The sequence below is a fragment of the Acanthochromis polyacanthus genome, chromosome 14, assembly GCF_021347895.1.
Source record: "Acanthochromis polyacanthus isolate Apoly-LR-REF ecotype Palm Island chromosome 14, KAUST_Apoly_ChrSc, whole genome shotgun sequence".
Taxonomy (NCBI): Eukaryota; Metazoa; Chordata; class Actinopteri; family Pomacentridae; genus Acanthochromis; species Acanthochromis polyacanthus.
Genome location: NC_067126.1, coordinates 9537142 through 9556907, shown reverse-complemented (window position 1 = coordinate 9556907; position 19766 = coordinate 9537142). Strand labels below are relative to the sequence as shown.

Below are 19766 nucleotides of genomic sequence, written 5' to 3'. Positions count from 1 at the left end.
CTGCACAGTGAGTTAGTGGTTAGCACTTTCACCTTGCAGCAAGAAGATCCCCAGTTCGAATCCCGGGGTGGGGATCTTTCTGCATGGAGTTTGCATGTTCTCCCTGTGCATGTGTGGGTTTTCTCCGGGTACTCTGGCTTCCTCCCACAGTCCAAATGCTGAGGTTAACTGATTACTCTAAATTGCCCGTAGGTGTGAATGTGAGTGTGATTGTTTGTCTGTATATGTAGCCCTGTGACAGACTGGTGACCTGTCCAGGGTGTCTCCTGTCTTCGCCCGAGTCAGCTGGGATAGGCTCCAGCATCCCCCGCGACCCTAGTGAGGATAAAGCGGTATATAGAGGATGGATGGATGGATGGATGGATGGATGGATGGATGGAGTATACAAGGTGAAATCAAACAGTTTAGAAGTTGTGTCTATACTGTTTACTGCGATCTCTTTTGAAGTACTCTTCTTGTGCAGTGATACTCTGATCCCAGTGCTCCTGCAACATCCTAAAGACCTACCAGGAAGTCCTATTCTGGCCTCTAGCATATGCATATTTGCAATTTCACTGTGGACCTCAAACTTTCGCAAACATCAGATTCTGTGTCGACTGACCTAACTTACATGTTACTAGTGATGAGGTCTACTGCTACAATCTAGAGACCAAATAACAATCTAATCCTCACCGTGGAAGCTTAGCCACAATGTCCAAGACCGAAGAAGGTGCATCAGATCAGCAGTGCTTGTTGTTTTTTCAGCATTCAGAGAGTTGTGTACCATATATTTGCTCCCCAGGGTCACACTATCATTGAAGAGTCCTACTATAACATCCTAATGTGTCTGACGTGGAACACTGAGCATAAACAAACTGAATTATGGCACATGTTGTCATGCTAAAGTTTGCCCCACTCACAATGGTGTTTTTTGGCCTCAGCAACATAATCAACAATCTCCATTCTCCCTTTTTGGCCATGTTTGGCTCTCTGTGACTTCTTTATCTTCCCCAGAATGCAATATAAGTTGAAAGCTCATCATTTTGACATATTCAGTCGATATAAAGGGATTTGTTGTTTGACATACCTACAGAATGTTACCTCCAGACAGCCTTACAAGTGCTGCAGGAGCGCTAGGAGCAGAGTATCACTGCACAAGAAGACTATCTCAAATGTCTGCCATAGGACATTATGGTGGAACTCATCATTCAAAGACTGCCAATTAGGAACAAACTGATGGTGTAAAATCATGTGAATGTTGGATTAGTTCAAGGTTCAAAGTTTATTTTCATATGCAAAGGAAAGAAAAGTGTTTCCCTGTACTATGAAATTCTTTCTTTGCTAACCACAACGAATGCCAAACAATATAAATCTAAGTACAAAATAGATAAAACAGATATAACGATATAAATAAACTAAAAAATAATAATAGAAAAATAGATAAATAAAGGCAATGGATTGTACAAAATAAGGAGCATCCAGCTCTATGGTGTTTGGTCTCCGGGTTGTAACCGTAGACCTCATCATTGGTGATAATCCTCATCATGAAGGTTTGGTCAGTTTTAAACCCATTTGGATGTATGGTTTTTGCAAATTCAAGGCAAAATCACGAATGTGCACCTTCACATTGTCAGAACAGGACTTCCAGCCAACGTGGCAGGAGCCCTGGGAGTAGTGTATCGCTGCACAAAAACCTTACTCTAAGGGGATAGTGGCCAAATTAAAATCAGGTGCTGTTTACATTTTTCATAGAAAAGTCTCTGATGTTTTTGATTGTATGTGGTAACTTTTGCTTTGATAATTTGCTCAAAACTTGACAAGACTGGCATCAAAAGCTCTTACATAACTGTAAGAAAGTCACAGAACTGCCAGACTTCTTGATGTGAAAAGACGCTGAAGAATTGTTTTCTCAATCAAATAAACCACAATAACAGTAAAATGTGTTTTCTATTGCTGACTCCAAAACAATGATCAGATGGAAATGTGTCTGAATAGATGGCGAAGGAGACTCAGAACAGAAAGGAAACATGTAAGACTGAGTCAGGGACAAACTCGACAAAGAGCAGCTTTTATCCGCCGAGATCTGGCAGGTCGGACGACTTTGAAATTTACTGTAGCAAGCCAAAGCAAAAGCCTTTAATCACCACTCCCTCTACGCATATGTGCGCTACACAGAGACCACAGAACAGCGTGTTTTTGGTGGATGGCTCACCCACTCTTTGCTGTGTAATGCGTACGAGAAATCCAATCAGGAAAACCCTAGTTCAGAGCATGCAGGAGACCTCAGAAACAGACAAATATACAAGAAACACACAGATATATTCCACACAAGTAAAAACCCAAACACCATGAAGTCACACTAAACTGAGGGAGGGGCAACACTGAAACAACCAGCTGTTTGTATACAGTACATGTCCACACTCAGTCCACTCATGTCCACACTCAGAGATCATGTTTCCATCACTTTAGGGGTAGTTACATTGACTTACATTCGTTTCCTGGACACTGAACTCAACTTTTACCATAACTACCACTAACCATTACTCCTAAACCAAGGTTCCATACAAAAATTGTAAGATTTATGGTATGAGAACGTGATTTTTGTGCCTTAAAGGGAGGTGGGTCACCACAATGTGACAGTGCAAACAAATTTATGTTCCCCACAACATGGTAATTTAAGTACCCTGGTGCATCCACTCCGACCCTCCAGCTGGTGAGTGGAACAAAAGTGTAACGAGCCTAAACATGGGTGGGGGAGGCCGGCTGACGTCACCTTCCGCCCTTTTTCCAGCATTCCATCTGGATAAAACCTCGCTGTCGTGTGGGAGTGACAGACTCATAAAGTTTTACAAAGTGGGCTTGCATGTCATGAAGTTAACACAAACTGACCGAAGCCTCGGCTTTGGAGACGGCTGTAAAATGTCTCAAAATATAACAAGGCGGCCGAGCACAAATGACACAGCACGGCTTGTAAAAGCAGCAGCGGTTCTCTCGCTTTTGAACAGTAATTTAATAGAAGAAAAGTTTTCAAAAGCTGTCATAATTGCACTGAGTGTAAGTGTGGGTGTGATGAATTAACCATCTCCTGCTTACACATCAGCTCCAGAGGAGGCAGATTCACCCCCTTGTTAGGGATGATACAACAGGAAGGTATGTACTCTAGCTGCGGTTCCTTTCCTCCCCTGATACATTCAATACAGACATGTCCTAAAAAAACTCATCTCTGTGTTTCAAAGTTCCATATTTGGAAGCTTTTTTTCAGTGAGTTCACTGAGTCTGTCATCGGTACATTGCAGTTTCAAGGTGGAAATCCTCAGCTTTGATTGCTCATCTTACTCATGATGTTTCTTCTAGCATACAAAAAACAGCATATGGACATGCTGACAGCTTGAGACAGCTGGGAAGATGTCTAGAAATCTTGATTTTTACCTTTGTTGATGGCTACTGTGCTCATCCTAAGAGCTTCTATTAAGGCAAGTGGATATTTCACCTTCATCCAAGAAACTTCTTCACTTCTAACTGGCTGATACGAAGTCCCAGTTAAATATTTTCACCCCCAACTCACATTGCTAATGGCCCATTAGAGGTAAGATGAGCCTATAGGTTCATGGAGCCACCTCTTGTTTCTAAAAACAATGGAAGAAATTCGTCAAGAGACCAAATATTCCTGAAGAGGTATCCATTCTACTCTCCCAGTGAAGAGAAGGAGCACATGGAGGAAGAGGGAAGCATATTCTAGTTAACAAAACAGGTTTTTGCTGTTGAAAGTAAATTTTTCATGTTCATGGTTTTATGAGTGTTGTGTCTGAACAATTATTGAGACATCGGAAACTATTTCACACGTGTTCGGGCGTTAGTAAGCTACAATGTCAGGCTAAACTGTTACCATGATCTAGCTCTAAACTGTCTGCATGACGCACTTTTGTTTAATTATTGGAAAATAATTACATTACTGTAAATCTATAGCTATAGTCCAGTTTTGTATAAATGACAGTAAAATTTGTTCATTTTGAAAATGATTTTGTTCCAAAATTTGTCATCTGTGGGCTTTATTGAAGGAAACTGGCCTTTAAAGTTGTACATTTTATCTTTAAATACAATTTTTAAGAGGTCATTTGGTGTTGAATTTCTTATAGTTTATTTAATAATTTTCAATTCAAATCATTGATTCCCCGGGATGCCCCACATCTTGAAGTACACATTACTGTCATGCCTCCACAGTAATGACACCTCAAGTAAAACTGGCTCATTTTACCTCAATCTCCCACAATTACCTACATGCTGTACCTTTAGGTGTGAATGGATGTGAAAATGCCAGGTCAAGGATGACTGATGTCATTGATGTCGATCTGTCTGGGGAGGTGTCTCAAGAGTACATTCTAAGTACCTGATAAGTGGTTGCAGATCCCTCTTCTGTTTAGAGATTGTCCTCAAAGGAGTATCCCTTGTTCCTTTACATGGAGGTGGATTAGTTCTGAGGAGTGGTTATAGTCTCCATCATAGTTAGGTTTTTGTACTGCATATATATTTTCATTCAGTGTGTGCTTGGTTGTTTTATCCTCAGAGTTGTTTTATCCGGTTTTTGAGCAAAAATTTTGAGTTTGCACCCCAAAATGTTTCCAGATCAGTCAGTTAGAACTGATCTGGGAACATTTTGGATAAAGGTATAACATCCTCAACAACCAAAAAGCAAAATCAAACTACTTTTACCAGAACCTCCTAAGATTGCAATTACACACGTGGACAAAATTGTTGGTACCCCTCAGTTAAAGAAGGAAAAACCCACAATTTTCACTGAAATCACTTGAAACTCACAAAAGTAACAATAAATAAAAATGTATTGAAAATTAAATAATCAAAAACAGCCATTACTTTTGAATTGTTGATTAACATAATTATTTAAAAAAACAAACTAATGAAACAGGCCTGGACAAAAATGATGGTACCTCTATAAAAGATTGAAAACTATTTGACCAGAGTGACATGATTAACTCAGGTGTGTCATTTAATTGACATCACAGGTGTTTCCAAACTCATAATCAGTCAGTCTGCCTATTTAAAGGGAGACAAGTAGTCACCCTGCTGTTTGGTGAAAAGGTGTGTACCACACTGAACATGGACAACAGAAAGCGAAGGAGAGAATTGTCCCAGGACATCCGAAAAAAATGATAGACAAACATCTTAAAGGTAAAGGCTATAAGACCATCTCTAAACAGCTTGAAGTTCCTGTGACAACAGTGGCTCATAATATTCAGAAGTTCAAGACCCACGGGACAGTAGCCAACCTCCCTGGACGTGGCCGCAAGAGGAAAATTGATGACAAATTGAAGAGACGGATCGTTGGAATTGTATCCAAAGAGCCCAGAGCAACCTCCAAAGAAATTAAAGGTGAACTCCAAGGCCAAGGTACATCAGTGTCAGATCGCACCATTCGTCGTTGTTTGAGCCAAAGTGGACTTCATGGGAGACGACCAAGGAGGACACCACTGCTGAAAAAAACTCATAAAAAAGCCAGACTGGAATTTGCAAAAATGCATGTTGACAAGCCACAAAGCTTCTGGGAGAATGTCCTTTGGACAGATGAGACCAAACTGGAGCTTTTTGGTAAGGCACATCAACTCTATGTTCATAGACTCAAAAACCAAGCATACGAAGAAAAGAACACTGTCCCTACGGTGAAACATGGAGGAGGCTCAGTAATGTTTTGGGGCTGCTTTGCTGCATCTGGCACAGGGTGTCTTGAAAGTGTGCAAGGTACGATGAAATCTGAAGACTATCAAGGCATTCTGGAGAGAAATGTGCTGCCTAGTGTCAGAAAGCTTGGTCTCAGTCGCAGGTCATGGGTCTTCCAACAGGACAACGATCCAAAACACACAGCCAAAAACACCCAAGAATGGCTGAGAGAAAAGCGTTGGACTATTCTAAAGTGGCCTTCTATGAGCCCAGATCTGAATCCCATTGAACATATGTGGAAGGAGCTGAAACATGCCATTTGGAGAAGACACCCATCAAACCTGAGACAACTGGAGCTGTTTGCTCATGAGGAGTGGGCCAAAATACCTGTTGACAGCTGCAGAACGCTCATTGACAAATACAGAAATCATTTAATTGCAGTGGTTGCCTCAAAAGGTTGTGCAACAAAATATTAAGTTATGGGTACCATCATTTTTGTCCAGCCCTATTTCATTAGTTTGTTTTTTTAAATAATTATGTTAATCAACAATTCAAAAGTGATGGCTGATTTTGATTATTTAATTTTCAATAAATTTTTATTTATTGTTACTTTTGTGAGTTTCAAGTGATTTCAGTGAGAATTGTGGGTTTTTCCTTCTTTAACTGAGGGGTACCAACAATTTTGTCCACGTGTGTACCTGGATGAGTAAGAATCTACATAGATTTATATATAGATCTGTGCATTCCTTTCTGCATTGTACTGCATATGTAACATTGCTCAATGCATGTTTGACTGTTTTATCGTCGTAGTGAACTGTTTTTTGTCCAAGAGTGATGCTGGGTCTGTAGTTTGGAAAAATATTTCTCAGACATACCAGCTACATGTTGTTCTGCCAACAATTGAGGGAATCCACAACACCAGTTAAAAGGTACTTATAATGCGGTCTTGAGTTTGCTCCCCACAAAGTTACACCACCAATCACTACTTGAATTGTCATCCTTAATCTGGCATTTTTAAAACCATTTACACCTCGAGCCATGTCAGTTTTGGGTTGCTAATTCTGACAATCGTGGGATTTCCAGGTGACAAGCTTGATCTGAGACTTCCCATCAGTCAGTTAGAACTAAAGAAGCTTCTTGTATGAAGGCATAACATCCTGAAGAACCAAAAAGAGAAGTCCATTGCTTTTAATTTGACTTAAATATAAGTCTGTGCATGTGTTTGGCTGTTGTATCTTCAGAGCGAACCGGTTTTTGTCCAAGAGTGTTTCTGGTCTGAAAGGCACCCTTATGTTTTCTCTAAAGACCTGGATGACTGCCAATCTACACAGACATGACAAATTCTCAAATAAAATCACTGTTACTAAGAAAGCAAACACCACCTTATTACATGAACATGACAGCAAGTGCAAGAAGCCAATAAGCCAGAAGCGTTTAGAGTCATCTGTGGAGAGAGGTACACAATACTGTGGCTTTGGCAGAGTCGGTGTACTTTCTGAAAGGTATACTTGGAGTAGAAATCAGTGTCGAAAACATCTAGCTTGACATAATGCGAGGAAGGTAAAACAAGGACAATACAGCAGACGTGGCAGGAGACACCTCTCTTGGCTTTAGCATGGAGAACATTCACACAGTATAATTTCCCCAAGAACTCGCTGGAGCTTGAATAGCAACAGCAGCATACTTGCTAACTAAAGCTGTCTTCTTTAAAACCTGCCATGGAAGCAGAATGCATATTTAGTGGAACAATACTTGACTCTGTTTATTTCAGTATTGAGAAACAACTAGCAAACCTGATATGACTCTTATGGCCTTAAAAAATACAACTCTGACAGGTTCATGTATTGCATTTGAGCAAAAGTCTGCGTTTCCATCATTTTGTTTTGAATGTTTTGACCAGCTGAACCTCTGGAATTCTCCTCGACCATATCAGAAACTCTAAATCTACATTCCATACGTTGACAAACAGACTCCACACATGAGGGCCTGAACTCTCTACTTTTAACACTATTTATGTAACGCCCACATACGTCACACTTTTGAAAGCAGCTTTTCATCTCGATAAATGATAGCTGAAAACTGTTTGGAGCAACTTTTTGTTTCTGATTTGTAAATAAGATTGAAATAGAGGTTTGAGTCGAGATTTTGATTGAAAACAACTCAAATTTGTACATGAACTCCTTGCAATGTTCACATGCATTAGTACGAAGCACTGAGGTTTATTACAGATAATAAATATCTTCCTGTCCAGTGTAATAAGCCCAAATTGGACAATCCTCCTTGTTCGCTCATAAACTCCCTTATAAAGCTGTTCTTGGCCTGCTTCCTTCATATCTGCTGATCTGTTGCCATCATAAAAACTATGAGAAACGATCGTCTTTGCTCCCAGAACTGATTCGTACAGTCTGTTCGCGAATTCGGGTGAAAAGGGCATTTAAGTACGCTGCCTCCTTTACTTGGAATCAGCGGCAAATAAATTCAAAGCAGCTTTACGCTAATTGGAGGCAGAGACATTCAGATGTTAAGACGGACTTCTAATGGCTCTGCTTAATCCTCATCACTGATGATTTGTGACATATTTCTTTGATTTTATGATAACGTCATACTCACTTAAGCTCAGTATAAACCTTGTTGAAATAGTTTTGTGTCTGTAATGTGTTGAATTATGCCTCCAGTGAAAGAGATTCTTACTCTCAATGAGCTTTTTAATGGTGTAAATAAGGAGCATATGTTGCACAATTACTAAAGACTGACAAGAGCAAAGTAAAGAATGCAAAGAACATCAGAGAGGCACTTTAAATGTGTGGTGCAGGTCTGAAACAACTATTCAAAGCAGGAGCCTGATTCAGCAGAACCAGACAGTGAAGGTCGTGACAGAACAAGGACAGAACACTTACTGAACCTTCACCTACTGCTGTAAGACCTGTATGTGGTACTACACTGTAAAAACCAAACCCGTAAAAAAAACACTGTAAAAATCTGACAGCACAGTAGCAGAAAAAAAACGTTTCGAAAAACGGTGGAATACTACTGCAAAATTGTGAAAATAACAGAAAATATTTATTTTTTCTCATTTAAATACAGCGAATCTGTACAATTTTACAGTCACACATTGCAAAATAACAAATTCATATTTAGACAACAGCAGATTTCTTGATAATGTACATGTTTGGCCTATTTTATTTTTTAAGTCAGCATATAAATTAGTGCTTTTTACTGTGATTTTACTAGACATTATTTGAAATTTAACAAAATAGAAAAGCTATTTTCCAATCTTATGATGCACAATTTTTTTTCTTTTAAGCTATGGGAAATATAACATTTTTGCACTCGCAAATAGGGAAAAATGGTCTGATTTCACAGTCATACATTTATAGGTTTTGCATTTTTTCACAGTCAGCATGTAAATTAACATTTTTTTCTGTAATTTTACTATTTTTCCCTTTTTTAAAACCTTAATATATTTTGATGTTTCAAACATTAAATGCTCTAAAAAGAAATAGTATAATTTTATGGTACATGGTTGTAAAAGAATGAAATCACTAATTACAAAAATTGAAATTTTTGATATGTTATTTGTAATTTTATTACAGTTTCTATGTAAAATAACACTTTAAACTTTGATTTTACAAGTTATTATCCACAACTTAACAAAATAGGGATAACCTGTAAATCACAGTTTTAAAAAGCATAGTTTTTTTTTTTTTTTTAGTCCACCAAGTAGGCAGTTGGCATTGGTTTGTTCATCTGTCTGTCTGTTTGTCTGTTAGCAACATTACTCAAAAACAGACCAACGGATCTAGATGATATTTCCTGGGAAAGTCCTAAATAATACAAGGACCAAGTGATTACATTTTGGCAGTGATGCAGCTTATAGTCTGGATCCATGGATCTGATAAAGATTTCTGTATCATTGCGAGATATCAACACAGCATCACTGTAACCATGACAACAAGTGAACACTACGTCAGCTGCCTGTTGACGATCACATGCTTGCAATCCTACTAAAAATCGAACATTGCGGACTTATCCGTCAGAAATGATACAAGGAACAACTGATTAAATTGTTGGGGTGTTTCTGAGTCCCATCAATTCCCACCACCCGCTACATATTTAGGTCACGTGACTCTGTATCTGTCCATAACATACACATGCATAACACACATGTGTGCTCAGCACAATGTCATTTTGTTTATGGGTACATCTATATTAAATGGCCACATTCAATGTTGCCCGACTTTTTTCAAGATTTCAGCCGTTGGAAATGATACAGTTGAGCAGCCTTGGTGGAGTACTGCGCCCTCTGAGAGCTTTTTTCTTGTTATCATTAACAAAATACGGACAACCTGTAAAATAAAAGTAAATTACAGTTTTAAAAATTATTATTATTACAGTGTACCTACCTATCTGATAGTGGTCGATCTTCATGGTGGAGTTTGTCAGGGAGCCAAAGATGGTGATGATAGAAACCTTCCTGATGGCCATCTCACACACAGACTCCAGATACTCGTCTCTCTGCTGAACATACATACTGTTCTCCTCGCTGGGGGACGTAATCAGCTGCAGGGAGGAAGGTATGGAGGTCAGAATGTCGTCTATACGCAACAAACACACACATACGTACATGCACAGTGTGCTGCAGAGGTGATGTTGACATGAACCTGCAGCCATATTTTCCCAGCAGCGACAAGAATCTACACCGACTGTAAAGCAGAGACACACAGTCTGGTAACACACAGCTGAGCAGCCTGTCAGGGAGACGTGTTGCACTTCAGTGTGATTAGAAAGAAATAGTAGAAAAAAATAAAACGTAGGAAACGCCCCGCGGCACAGAGGTCCTTGACCAGTGAAAACTAATCAGTGTCAAATCACTATTCCAGATGTTGAGATTTTCTTTTTGGCTTTTAAAACTTTCGTAACCTTCCAGTGCTCCGTTTTGGAAACAAACTATCTCAGAATACAGTAGATCACCTCCGCCTGCTGCTGCTCCACATCTCCAACTGTTCAGGGATGCAGAACACTGCCGTGTCTAGCTTCACAAAACTAAAATATGATGGTTTCTGCAGACATTCCAGTTGGATCACTGCACTGATCGTCTTGGTGTCTTCTGGTTTCTCACTGCTGATGTAGAAAACTTGCTGAACTCTTATTATTTACTTTAAAAGTTGAACATTTTGGGGAATGTTTGCTTTCTTGGAGAGAATTGCATGTGAAGAGTGATACCACCCTCCTGTCTGCATAGAAAACATCTACAGTTGTGCAAGATGACTCCAAAGCAGCTGTCAGTGGACTATCATGCAATTAAAAGTGGAATTATTGATATGTCTTAAGTTCTGACAGGCATGTTATCTTTTAGAAAATCACATAAATTACAAGGGCTGCACAGTGGGTTAGTGGTTAGCACTTTTGCCTTACAGCAAGAAGGTCCCCGGTTCAAATCCCGGGGTGGGCCTGGGATCTTTCTGCATGGAGTTTGCATGTTCTCCCTGTGCATGTGTGGGTTTTCTCCGGGTACTCCGGCTTCCTCCCACAGTCCAAAAATATGCTGAGGTTAATTGATTACTCTAAATTGCCCGTGAGTGTGATTGTTTGTCTGTATATGTAGCCCTGTGACAGACTGGCGACCTGTCCAGGATGTCCCCTGCCATCACCCGAGTCAGCTGGGATAGGCTCCAGCACCCCTAGTGAGGATAAAGCGGTGTATAGAGAATGGATGATGGATCCAAGCCAGTAACCGTAAAAACAGAAAAAACGGTAGAATTTTCAGTTTGCCAATGGTTCTTGAATTTATCATTTCTGATGTGAAGTTCAGACTCAAAAATTAACTAAATCAAAACAAAAATGATAATATTTCATCGATATCACTTCTTCTTCTCCTCAGTCTTCACATTTTACTTCTCTCATTTAGATATTCATCAAAAATCAACCATTTTACACAATTGACTAGCTGTGAGTAACTCAGTTGGACCCATACTGATATGACTTTTCAGCTGAACTGCAGGTAGTGTAAATGGTTGTATTTATATAGCACTTTTATCCAAAGCACTTTACATGATACATCACATTCACCCATTCACACACTGATGGCAGGAGCTCCCATGCAAGTCGCTAACCATGACCCACCAGGAGCAATTAGGGGTTCAGTGTCTTGCTCAGGGACACCTTGACATGAGCTCGACGGGCCGAGGATCGAACCGGCAACCCTCCAGTTACAAGACGGCCACTCTACCCACTGATCCATGCCGCCCTGCACACCAAGCCAACAGGAGTACAGACCTGCCAACCTTGGCGAAATATTTTGCGCACGCACACACGCACACACACACACACACACACACACACACACACACACAGCTCGCGCGTATTTTCAACGTGAAAGTAACGTTATTAACAGTACATATTTGCCAAAAGACACACACGTACACTCACGCGTGCGCGTACACACACACACACACACACACACACACAAACACACACACACAGAGACACACACACCATTTTACCATTTTAAACGTCAGCTGTTGCGGGTGGGGGCACAGGGAACGGGGAGATTGTGATTTGCATCAATATAGCTGTGTTAAACTGCACATGACCCATACTAACACATCAATATTAAGACGAGTTGATGAGTAAGTCAAAGAAGATCGGTATAATCATAACTATAGTTAATTACATTTGACTTAAATTCCAAGTTACTTTTCTCACTGACACTTTATCGCACAGACAATATCGCGGATACTGTTGGAAAGGTCAAATAGTTCATTCAATGTATGCTACATTTCACTGCAATAAATACTTAGAGAACTCAACCATGAAGAAGGGATGAGTATTTGGATGCAAAGCTATGGCCAGTTAGCGTAGCTTATGAGTAAGCCTGAGATCAACAGGAAACTGCCAGCCAGCATCTATTTACGGGTAACAAAATCCACCTATGAGCAACCCTAAAGCTGACTAATTACCACGTCTGGTCTTCTGTATTTATGACAGAAAAACAGAAGGGTTAACGCTGCATGCTGTGGTTATAAACGGGGGTATGGTGTGGACTTCTTCTTGGTTGGACACAGAACTCTCCTATGGTTGCCTTGAAAGATATACTGGGTTAATAAGAGAACCTTAGAGGTGCTGGTGGGGATATTTTGTTCACCTGGTGTGACACATGTATGGATTTATTCATCCAAGACTGGGAAAGAAAGCGGTCAAAGCCTGAAGTTGAGGTTTTATATGGACTGTGAATATCATACGTCATGCTCTCACCAGCAGCCGCCTCCGGTTCTCAAAGTAGTCCAGGAAGGAGGCAAGGGAGCCCTTTGGAGGAGGCGTCGGCTTCTTCGTAGGCTTCGGGTAGTCCTCCTTCTCTGAGTACTTGGACAGCTTCTTTCCGTTTTTCTTTCCCCCAATCTTTCCCTCCTTTCCTGCCTTCCCTCCTCTCCTCTCGGCTTTCTTGGCTGCCTTGTCAGTCTTTTTCTTCTTCTTGTCGTGCTTGTCGTGTTTTCCCTTCACCCTCTTAGTGGGACTGACGTCAGTGAAAGTTTCTGCCTCCTCGGGGTCGCTCACCGTCGGCCTGCTTGGCTCGTACTTGTCCTCGTATTCGTTCGTCAACACCTGCGTACAAAAACACAAGATGTTAAGCCAGTTTCAACTAGAAATTGGTCTCAATGGTTTAGCGATTTCCAACTTGAGTTTTCAAGAGCTAGTGTCTCAAAGTTTGGAGCTCGGAGAGAATAACTCCTGTAGCCTGAGTTACTAGAAGGAGACTTTGCTAGAATTTGCCACGGGCTGCCCATCATATGCATCTTTTTCCAAGCACCAACCGACATGCTGGAAATATTATGTTTTGTCAAAAGTTTGGATCATGCATTTATTAATTTAATCACAATTCTCACCTCCCAAACATGATTTTTCAGTGGCATCCTCAATGCATCCTGGGCTTAGCATTGTGCAATGCAACTGTGGTTGGTTTAAAGCAACACAGAGGATATTTCAGCCATAAACCAGACTGATAATATGGTGCTGCCATACCATTCTACACAGAGAGAATGGTCTGGACATGCATGACTCAAAATCTGACTTTTTACGTGCACAAAAAAGCAGCCATACAACACACTAAAGGATAGCCCACAAAATATATCATGAGCACTTCAAAAGGCCCATTTCAGAGCCACATCAACTGTATTACTAAGCAAGTGATACTCCATTCAACATGTCCTAAGTAGACATCTCAATAAAAAGATTTACTTATTTTCAAAAATGTAAAAAATGTTGCTTCATCAACACACAATCTAAAGATAAAAACAATTACTCTCCAGGAAGTGTGCTGCGTGTTCAGCAGTGTGGTACAATGTTGGGGAAAATTACTTTGTGATTTTTTGTTTGCAAAGAATGATTGGAGTGATTTTGTGGGGGACTGCATCCGCATCAAAAATGATTTTGAAAAGCTGAGGAAAGTTGCTTGGAACTTTTCTTATATGGTGCAACACTGACAAAAGGATCAAGATTAGTTTTATGTTTTGGACGTCATTCAGATCTGGCTTTGTGGTGTTGATTTAAAGGGTCAAGCCAATTGTTGCCTCTTGTGGTGGCAACAACTCCAAGACACTGCTGACATAGAACCTGTTTTTTTGTCTTTCTGTAGTTGAAATACATCATTAGACCACTGTGATACTGTTTTCTGCCTCCTCTTAGTAGAACCACACTTCATTTTCTTCAGAAAGTTGTGATGAACGCCTCTTTAACTGTTTCCAGGTCAGTTAGCAATGACTTTTTGACTATATTCTTCTTCATTCTCTTCTTGCCATGTTTTAATTCCCTTCTTTTAGCCATTACTGAATGATAATGTAGCTTGGACTATCTGTGAATTTTACATGTACAGTTTGTGTACAAAATAATGATGCATCATAAAATGGGTTTAGCCATCCAATGTGATTTTTTAAACATTTACAGTTTCAATATGTCACATCTTTTTGCATTTTTAGAAAAATGCCTTTAAGTAGAAGTTGTAGTTAATTAACCACGGTGAATAAGTTCAAATTAAATTGTCACTGTTTAAGGTTTGTTATGTGGACTTTGCAAAAAAAAAAAAGTTTTTTTCTGATAGTTCTCTCCATACAGCATTTTTTTTTGCATCTAAATCTTCTTTTATAGTTGGTTCTTGTTCATTTTTCAGTGCAAATGTGGAACTTGCATGTCAACAAACTGCATGTCTTCATAAAAAATCATGTCACAATGTTTTTGAGTCAACTTTGCCAGTATGATTCAAAAGGAATGTATCCAAAAGTAAAAAATGGACTGTCTTGGAATCTATATTTGCCTTGTGTTTAGGCGCTTTCATACAGATTGAATCCTTAACATAAAACAAACACTTTTGATTCACCTTCTCTGTGCTGGTCTTCTTCTTGGTGGGTTTCATCTTGGAAGGTTTATGTGTTGCGGGCACCAGCTTGCGACCGTGTGGATCTCGGTTGTCCTTGTCGGTTCGGTTATCTCCAGCCGGGGTGGTCTTAGCCGGGTACCTGTCCCTATCTCTGCGGCTGTAGTAGTAGGGATCAGCGGTGGTCCTGGGGGCTGGGAGCCACATCGCCGTGGTGTGGGCCCTGGTGGTCCTCTGGGTGGTGGTGGTGGTGGGTCTTCTTGTGGTGGTGGTGGTTCTTTTGGTGGTGGTTGTGGTGGGTTTGGTGGTTGTTGTCGTGGCTTTGGTTGTGGTTGTGGTTGCTCTGGTTGTGGTTGTGGTGGTGGTGGTGGTAGTCGTGGGCCGGGTGGTTGTTGTTGTGGTTGTTGTTGTCGTTGTTGGTCGTGTGGTTGTTGTTGTTGTGGTTGTTGTTGAGGCTTGTGTTGGCTTTCTTGGCATCTTCTTCATTGGTTTTCTTTCTACAGGAGTGTCAGGAACTGGTCCACACATACAAACAAACAGAATATATAACAGGTTTCCTTCCAAAACTTTCATATTTGTGAAAAACAACACGACAAACTACCAAAACTGTAAACTTTTTCTGTATATCATCTGCCAAAGTGCAGTTTTGGATAAAAACTTTCACTCAGTGAGTGCTATTTCTTTTTAGAATGAAGCTTTAGAAATGTTGCCAGACTTCATCACCACTGTAGACATTATTGATTTAAATAACTACTACACTTCAGTTCATGCTTTTAAAGGAACATTGCACCCACATTACTAAATCTGTAGTTCATCATTTGGTTTAATTAGAGCCAACCATACAGTTTGGTTTAATTCATTCAATGTTTTTAAATACCCTGCCTATACCGCAAAGCAGTGGAAGTGAATTATATTTAAGAATTTCAACACTAATTCAGCTTTCAAGAACTCTTTTCTCCTCAAAAGCTGGATAATCCACAGAAAAGACTGTCAACAATTCACTGGAGCTTATTTCCTCTGAAGAATCGGCCCCCAGTGAAAACTGCTGTCAGTGTGGCTAATGCTGAGTAATGGGAAAGAATGACTCAGCATTAACTGAAGCCACTCGTGCTGGAAAGAGATGTTGGATTTTTCAAACTAAAGTGCACTTGTTGCCATTGTAACGCTCCAAGTCTGAGCAAGTGAAAGCAAATCGGCAACAGGCACAGAAAAAATGCATAAAGACACACTCAGAATGGTGTAATGTGGACTTTGTACAATATAGTTCCATGCTGCCTAAGCAAAGTTAAATATGGTTACATTCAAAAGTTATTAGTTGGATTAATTAAAGCTTTTTCATGTGATTAATCAGATTTCTTTCAGTATGAAACAATTCTGATGGACAACTGTTTACTTGAGTTTAATCAACTGAATTTACATTAAATTAAGTCGGGCTCAAATCAGAAAAATAAGTTGAATTAACCCAAATAAATTATGTTGAATCAACACAAGTACCTTAAGTTGGACCAACAGAATTGCTTCATGCAAGAAAGAAAGCTATTTAATCATTTATTTAACCTTAAATTTACTTGGGTTGGATCAGCTTCCTTTACTAGTGTGAATTTTAGTATATAGAACTAGTTGTGCCCAACTTGTTAAAATTAAGTCAGGTCCAAACCTTTGGAAATAAGTCGAATCAACCCTTATAAATTATCTCGACTCAACACACGTAAATATAGTTTGACCAAAATAGTTGTTTAAATGCTGAAATGTAAACTATTTGACCATTTGTAATACAGTATTGCTTAATGCTGACCATTTAGTTACTTGGGTTGAATCGACCTTATTTACTGGTGTACTTTTAAGCATACAAAACTATTTAGTCCAACTTGTTAGGATCAAGTCAGGCTTAGGCCTTTGAAAATAAGTTCATTCAACCCAAACAAATTAAGCTGACTACACACAAGTTCATTTAGTTGGACCAACAGAATTGTTCAATGCCTTTACAAAACCATCTAATCATATGGAAGTACTTCTCATAATTTAATCAATTTAGTTTTTTGACTGCAGTTAACTATGATTACACTCAAAATTTATTAGTTGGATTAACTTAAGTTTTTCCATATGATTAATCAACTTTCTTTCGGCATTGAACAATTCTGATGGACTTCTGTTGGAACTTATTTACTTGAGTTTAATCAACTTCATTTACACTAGCTAGCCCAACTGGATTAAATTAAGTTGACTCAATCCAGACAATTATGCTGACTAAACCCAAATGAAACAGGCTGACTCAACACAAGTTCATTAAGTTGAACAGAAGCTATATAGTAATGTGGAAGTACTTTACACAATTTAACTAAGTTCATTTAAAAGATTAAGCAATTGTATTTGACTTCTGTTTGATAGCTTAATTTATTTGAGTTTAATCAACTTCATTTACATTAGTTGGCCCAACCTGATAAATTAAGTCAGGTCCAGTCACAGGAAATAAATTCAATTAACCCTAATAAACGATGTCAGCTCCACACAAATCCATTTAGCTGGACCAATGGATTTCTAAAGACTCACCTGAGAGGGTTCCCTCCTCCACCTGCCCCTCCACACCTGCTGCTTTACACTTCTGGACGAAGCCTTTCTGACGAAGCTTCTCCAGCTTCCTCATGGGCGATTGGTCAATGACCTCGTACATGGCCTCCAGCCTGACCGGGTAGGGGTACCTCTCCTCCACCTGCAGAGTCTTCTTCAGCAGCACCATCCCAAACTTACCTGCAGACCAGAACACCACCAGTCAGTGTTTACATCATGCGTTAGAGGAGCTCAGTCTGAGGGTTTCTTACCTTTCTCCAGCTTGAGGAAGCTCATGAGTCTGGGGATGAGGGCAGTGTCCAGCGGCTCCTCCATCACCTTCCCCTCTGTGGTGATCCTCCTCACCCTGCCTCCCATCTCTCCCTCCTGGTGGAACATGACGATCTGGTGGACGTGCCTCTCCGCCAGCTCGCAGTAAACATCTGGCTTCAGGAGGGACATCATGAGGCGGTAATATCCATCTGAGTCATGGGGCGCAGAGATCACCAGCACCCGGTTCTTCCCTGCGAAACTGGCCAGCAGGTTAGGAGAGCCCGAGCTGCTGGGCATCCTGGTGACTCTGGCTCTGGCTCCTGGAGTCCCCTCATCCTGCAGCAACTCCGCCTGGCGGGGCAAACCGATCTGCCCGGTGCCTCCTCTCCTTGGCACCGGACCCCCTGGTCTCCTGCCCTGCCCGGCCCATGTCCTGGCAGGAGAAACAGCCTCGTCAGCCTGAACATCTTCCGCCCCCTTGGAGCTGTGCACCGAGATGGCAGACCTGGATCCGGGGCGCAAACGTCCGACGAAGCGCTCCTTGTCCGTTACGCCCAGATGGGTTCGTCCCAGCCGGGCGCGTCGGTGCATCTGTACCCGCTTGAGGTGAGTGTGTTTGTCGGCTTGGGTCCAGGTGAGCAGACATATCAGAGCCACAGTGAAAACAAAAGCCCTCATTCTGGTGGAGTTGAAGTCGGCTGAAGATACAGATCCAGCGGTGGAGCCTCGGTCCTGGCGCGTCTTTAGTGCATTTGTTAATCAATTAATTCCAGATGAGGACGTTCAGGGCGCAGGATCAGCGCATAATAGTCAACCAGGGATCACTTTGTGAGCATGCCTTCTGCTCAGGAAATCACGGACACGGCGGGGGGAGAAAAGAGTTTGTGCGTAAAGAGTTACATCCACAACTTCATCTCAGATCATCCTCAAACATCCAGATGGTGTTGAATAATCCCTCAGCAGTGGGTAAAATGAATGAACTCCAAAAAAGTTTTGAACCATCTCCAGAACACTTAGTGCTTTTGCGCTCTTGCAGTTTAAGATCCAATTAATCCTCAGTCATCGCTTATTTCCAGCAAACTGTGAGTCGATCCTCTGCGCGCAGGAAGGAAGAACCTCCGACAAAATGTGGTCTGAAAAACCTTCGCCGGGACTGTGCAGGGAAAAACCGTGGCTCTTCCCAGGTTTCCCCCTTTTTGGCAAATGTTAGCGTTTGGAGGTTTTCCCAGAAATGTCCACACAAACCTCAGCCTCCGGACTCTTGGCGACGCAGCGTCAGGACCTGCCCCGGGACGCTCCACTGCCAGCTCACTGCTCAGTCTGGGCTTTGGTTTTTTAGCTTCCACTGAGGTTCAGCGCGTAAGAAGCTGACTAAAATGCTAAATATGTCAGACAAAAAGTGGAATATCTCGCCCCCCTGTTGGCCAGATTACCGGGAAGAGAAATGACCATAATCAGACACAGTGTCAAGTTCCTCCTTAAAGCCAGAGAGAGAAACGCCCCCAGAGCCTTCCCCTCATCCACCGTCAGATTCTCACACTGGACCCTTTTTTCCACCTCCAGAAAGCTGCTGCTGCTCCTTATTTTGGTGCACAAAGCGTGACCAGCACTGGTGTGTCTTTAAATATTTAATCTGCAGGCCGACTGTCTGTTTACTGTCCATCCTGGGTGTTTAAAGTGAGGAAAAAGAAATAAAGCAGAATGATGCAGTAACGTGTTTAGCGCCAAAATCACATAATTACAATGACTGACTTTGCTCTTTTATGAAGGCTCTTTTAGTTTCTTTTCCATTTCCTCCATGAAAGTTTGGCTTGTAATTAAGGCCTAAGTAAAGCAAAGTAAACCACTAAGTCTGGGCCACATCCACTCTCACTGCACAGACAAAAACACACTGTTTGTGGACGCAGAGTGGAATATATGTTCCACA

At 40.9% G+C, this 19766-nt stretch overlaps 1 protein-coding gene across 1 annotated transcript in view; it reads right to left on the bottom strand.

Annotated features, from left to right (window-relative positions):
• Positions 1-19541, bottom strand: part of ccdc80 (coiled-coil domain containing 80) — a 32247-nt gene extending 12706 nt beyond the window's left edge. Inside the window, exons 1-5 of the mRNA XM_022201502.2 lie at positions 17839-19541; positions 17570-17767; positions 15023-15534; positions 12907-13254; positions 10056-10212 (exon numbers count right to left, since the gene is read on the bottom strand). Coding sequence (XP_022057194.2) covers positions 10056-10212; positions 12907-13254; positions 15023-15534; positions 17570-17767; positions 17839-18517 — 1894 coding nt within the window. The 5' untranslated portion in view covers positions 18518-19541. The remainder of the gene's footprint in view (positions 1-10055; positions 10213-12906; positions 13255-15022; positions 15535-17569; positions 17768-17838) is intronic.
• Positions 19542-19766: the final 225 nt, after the last annotated feature.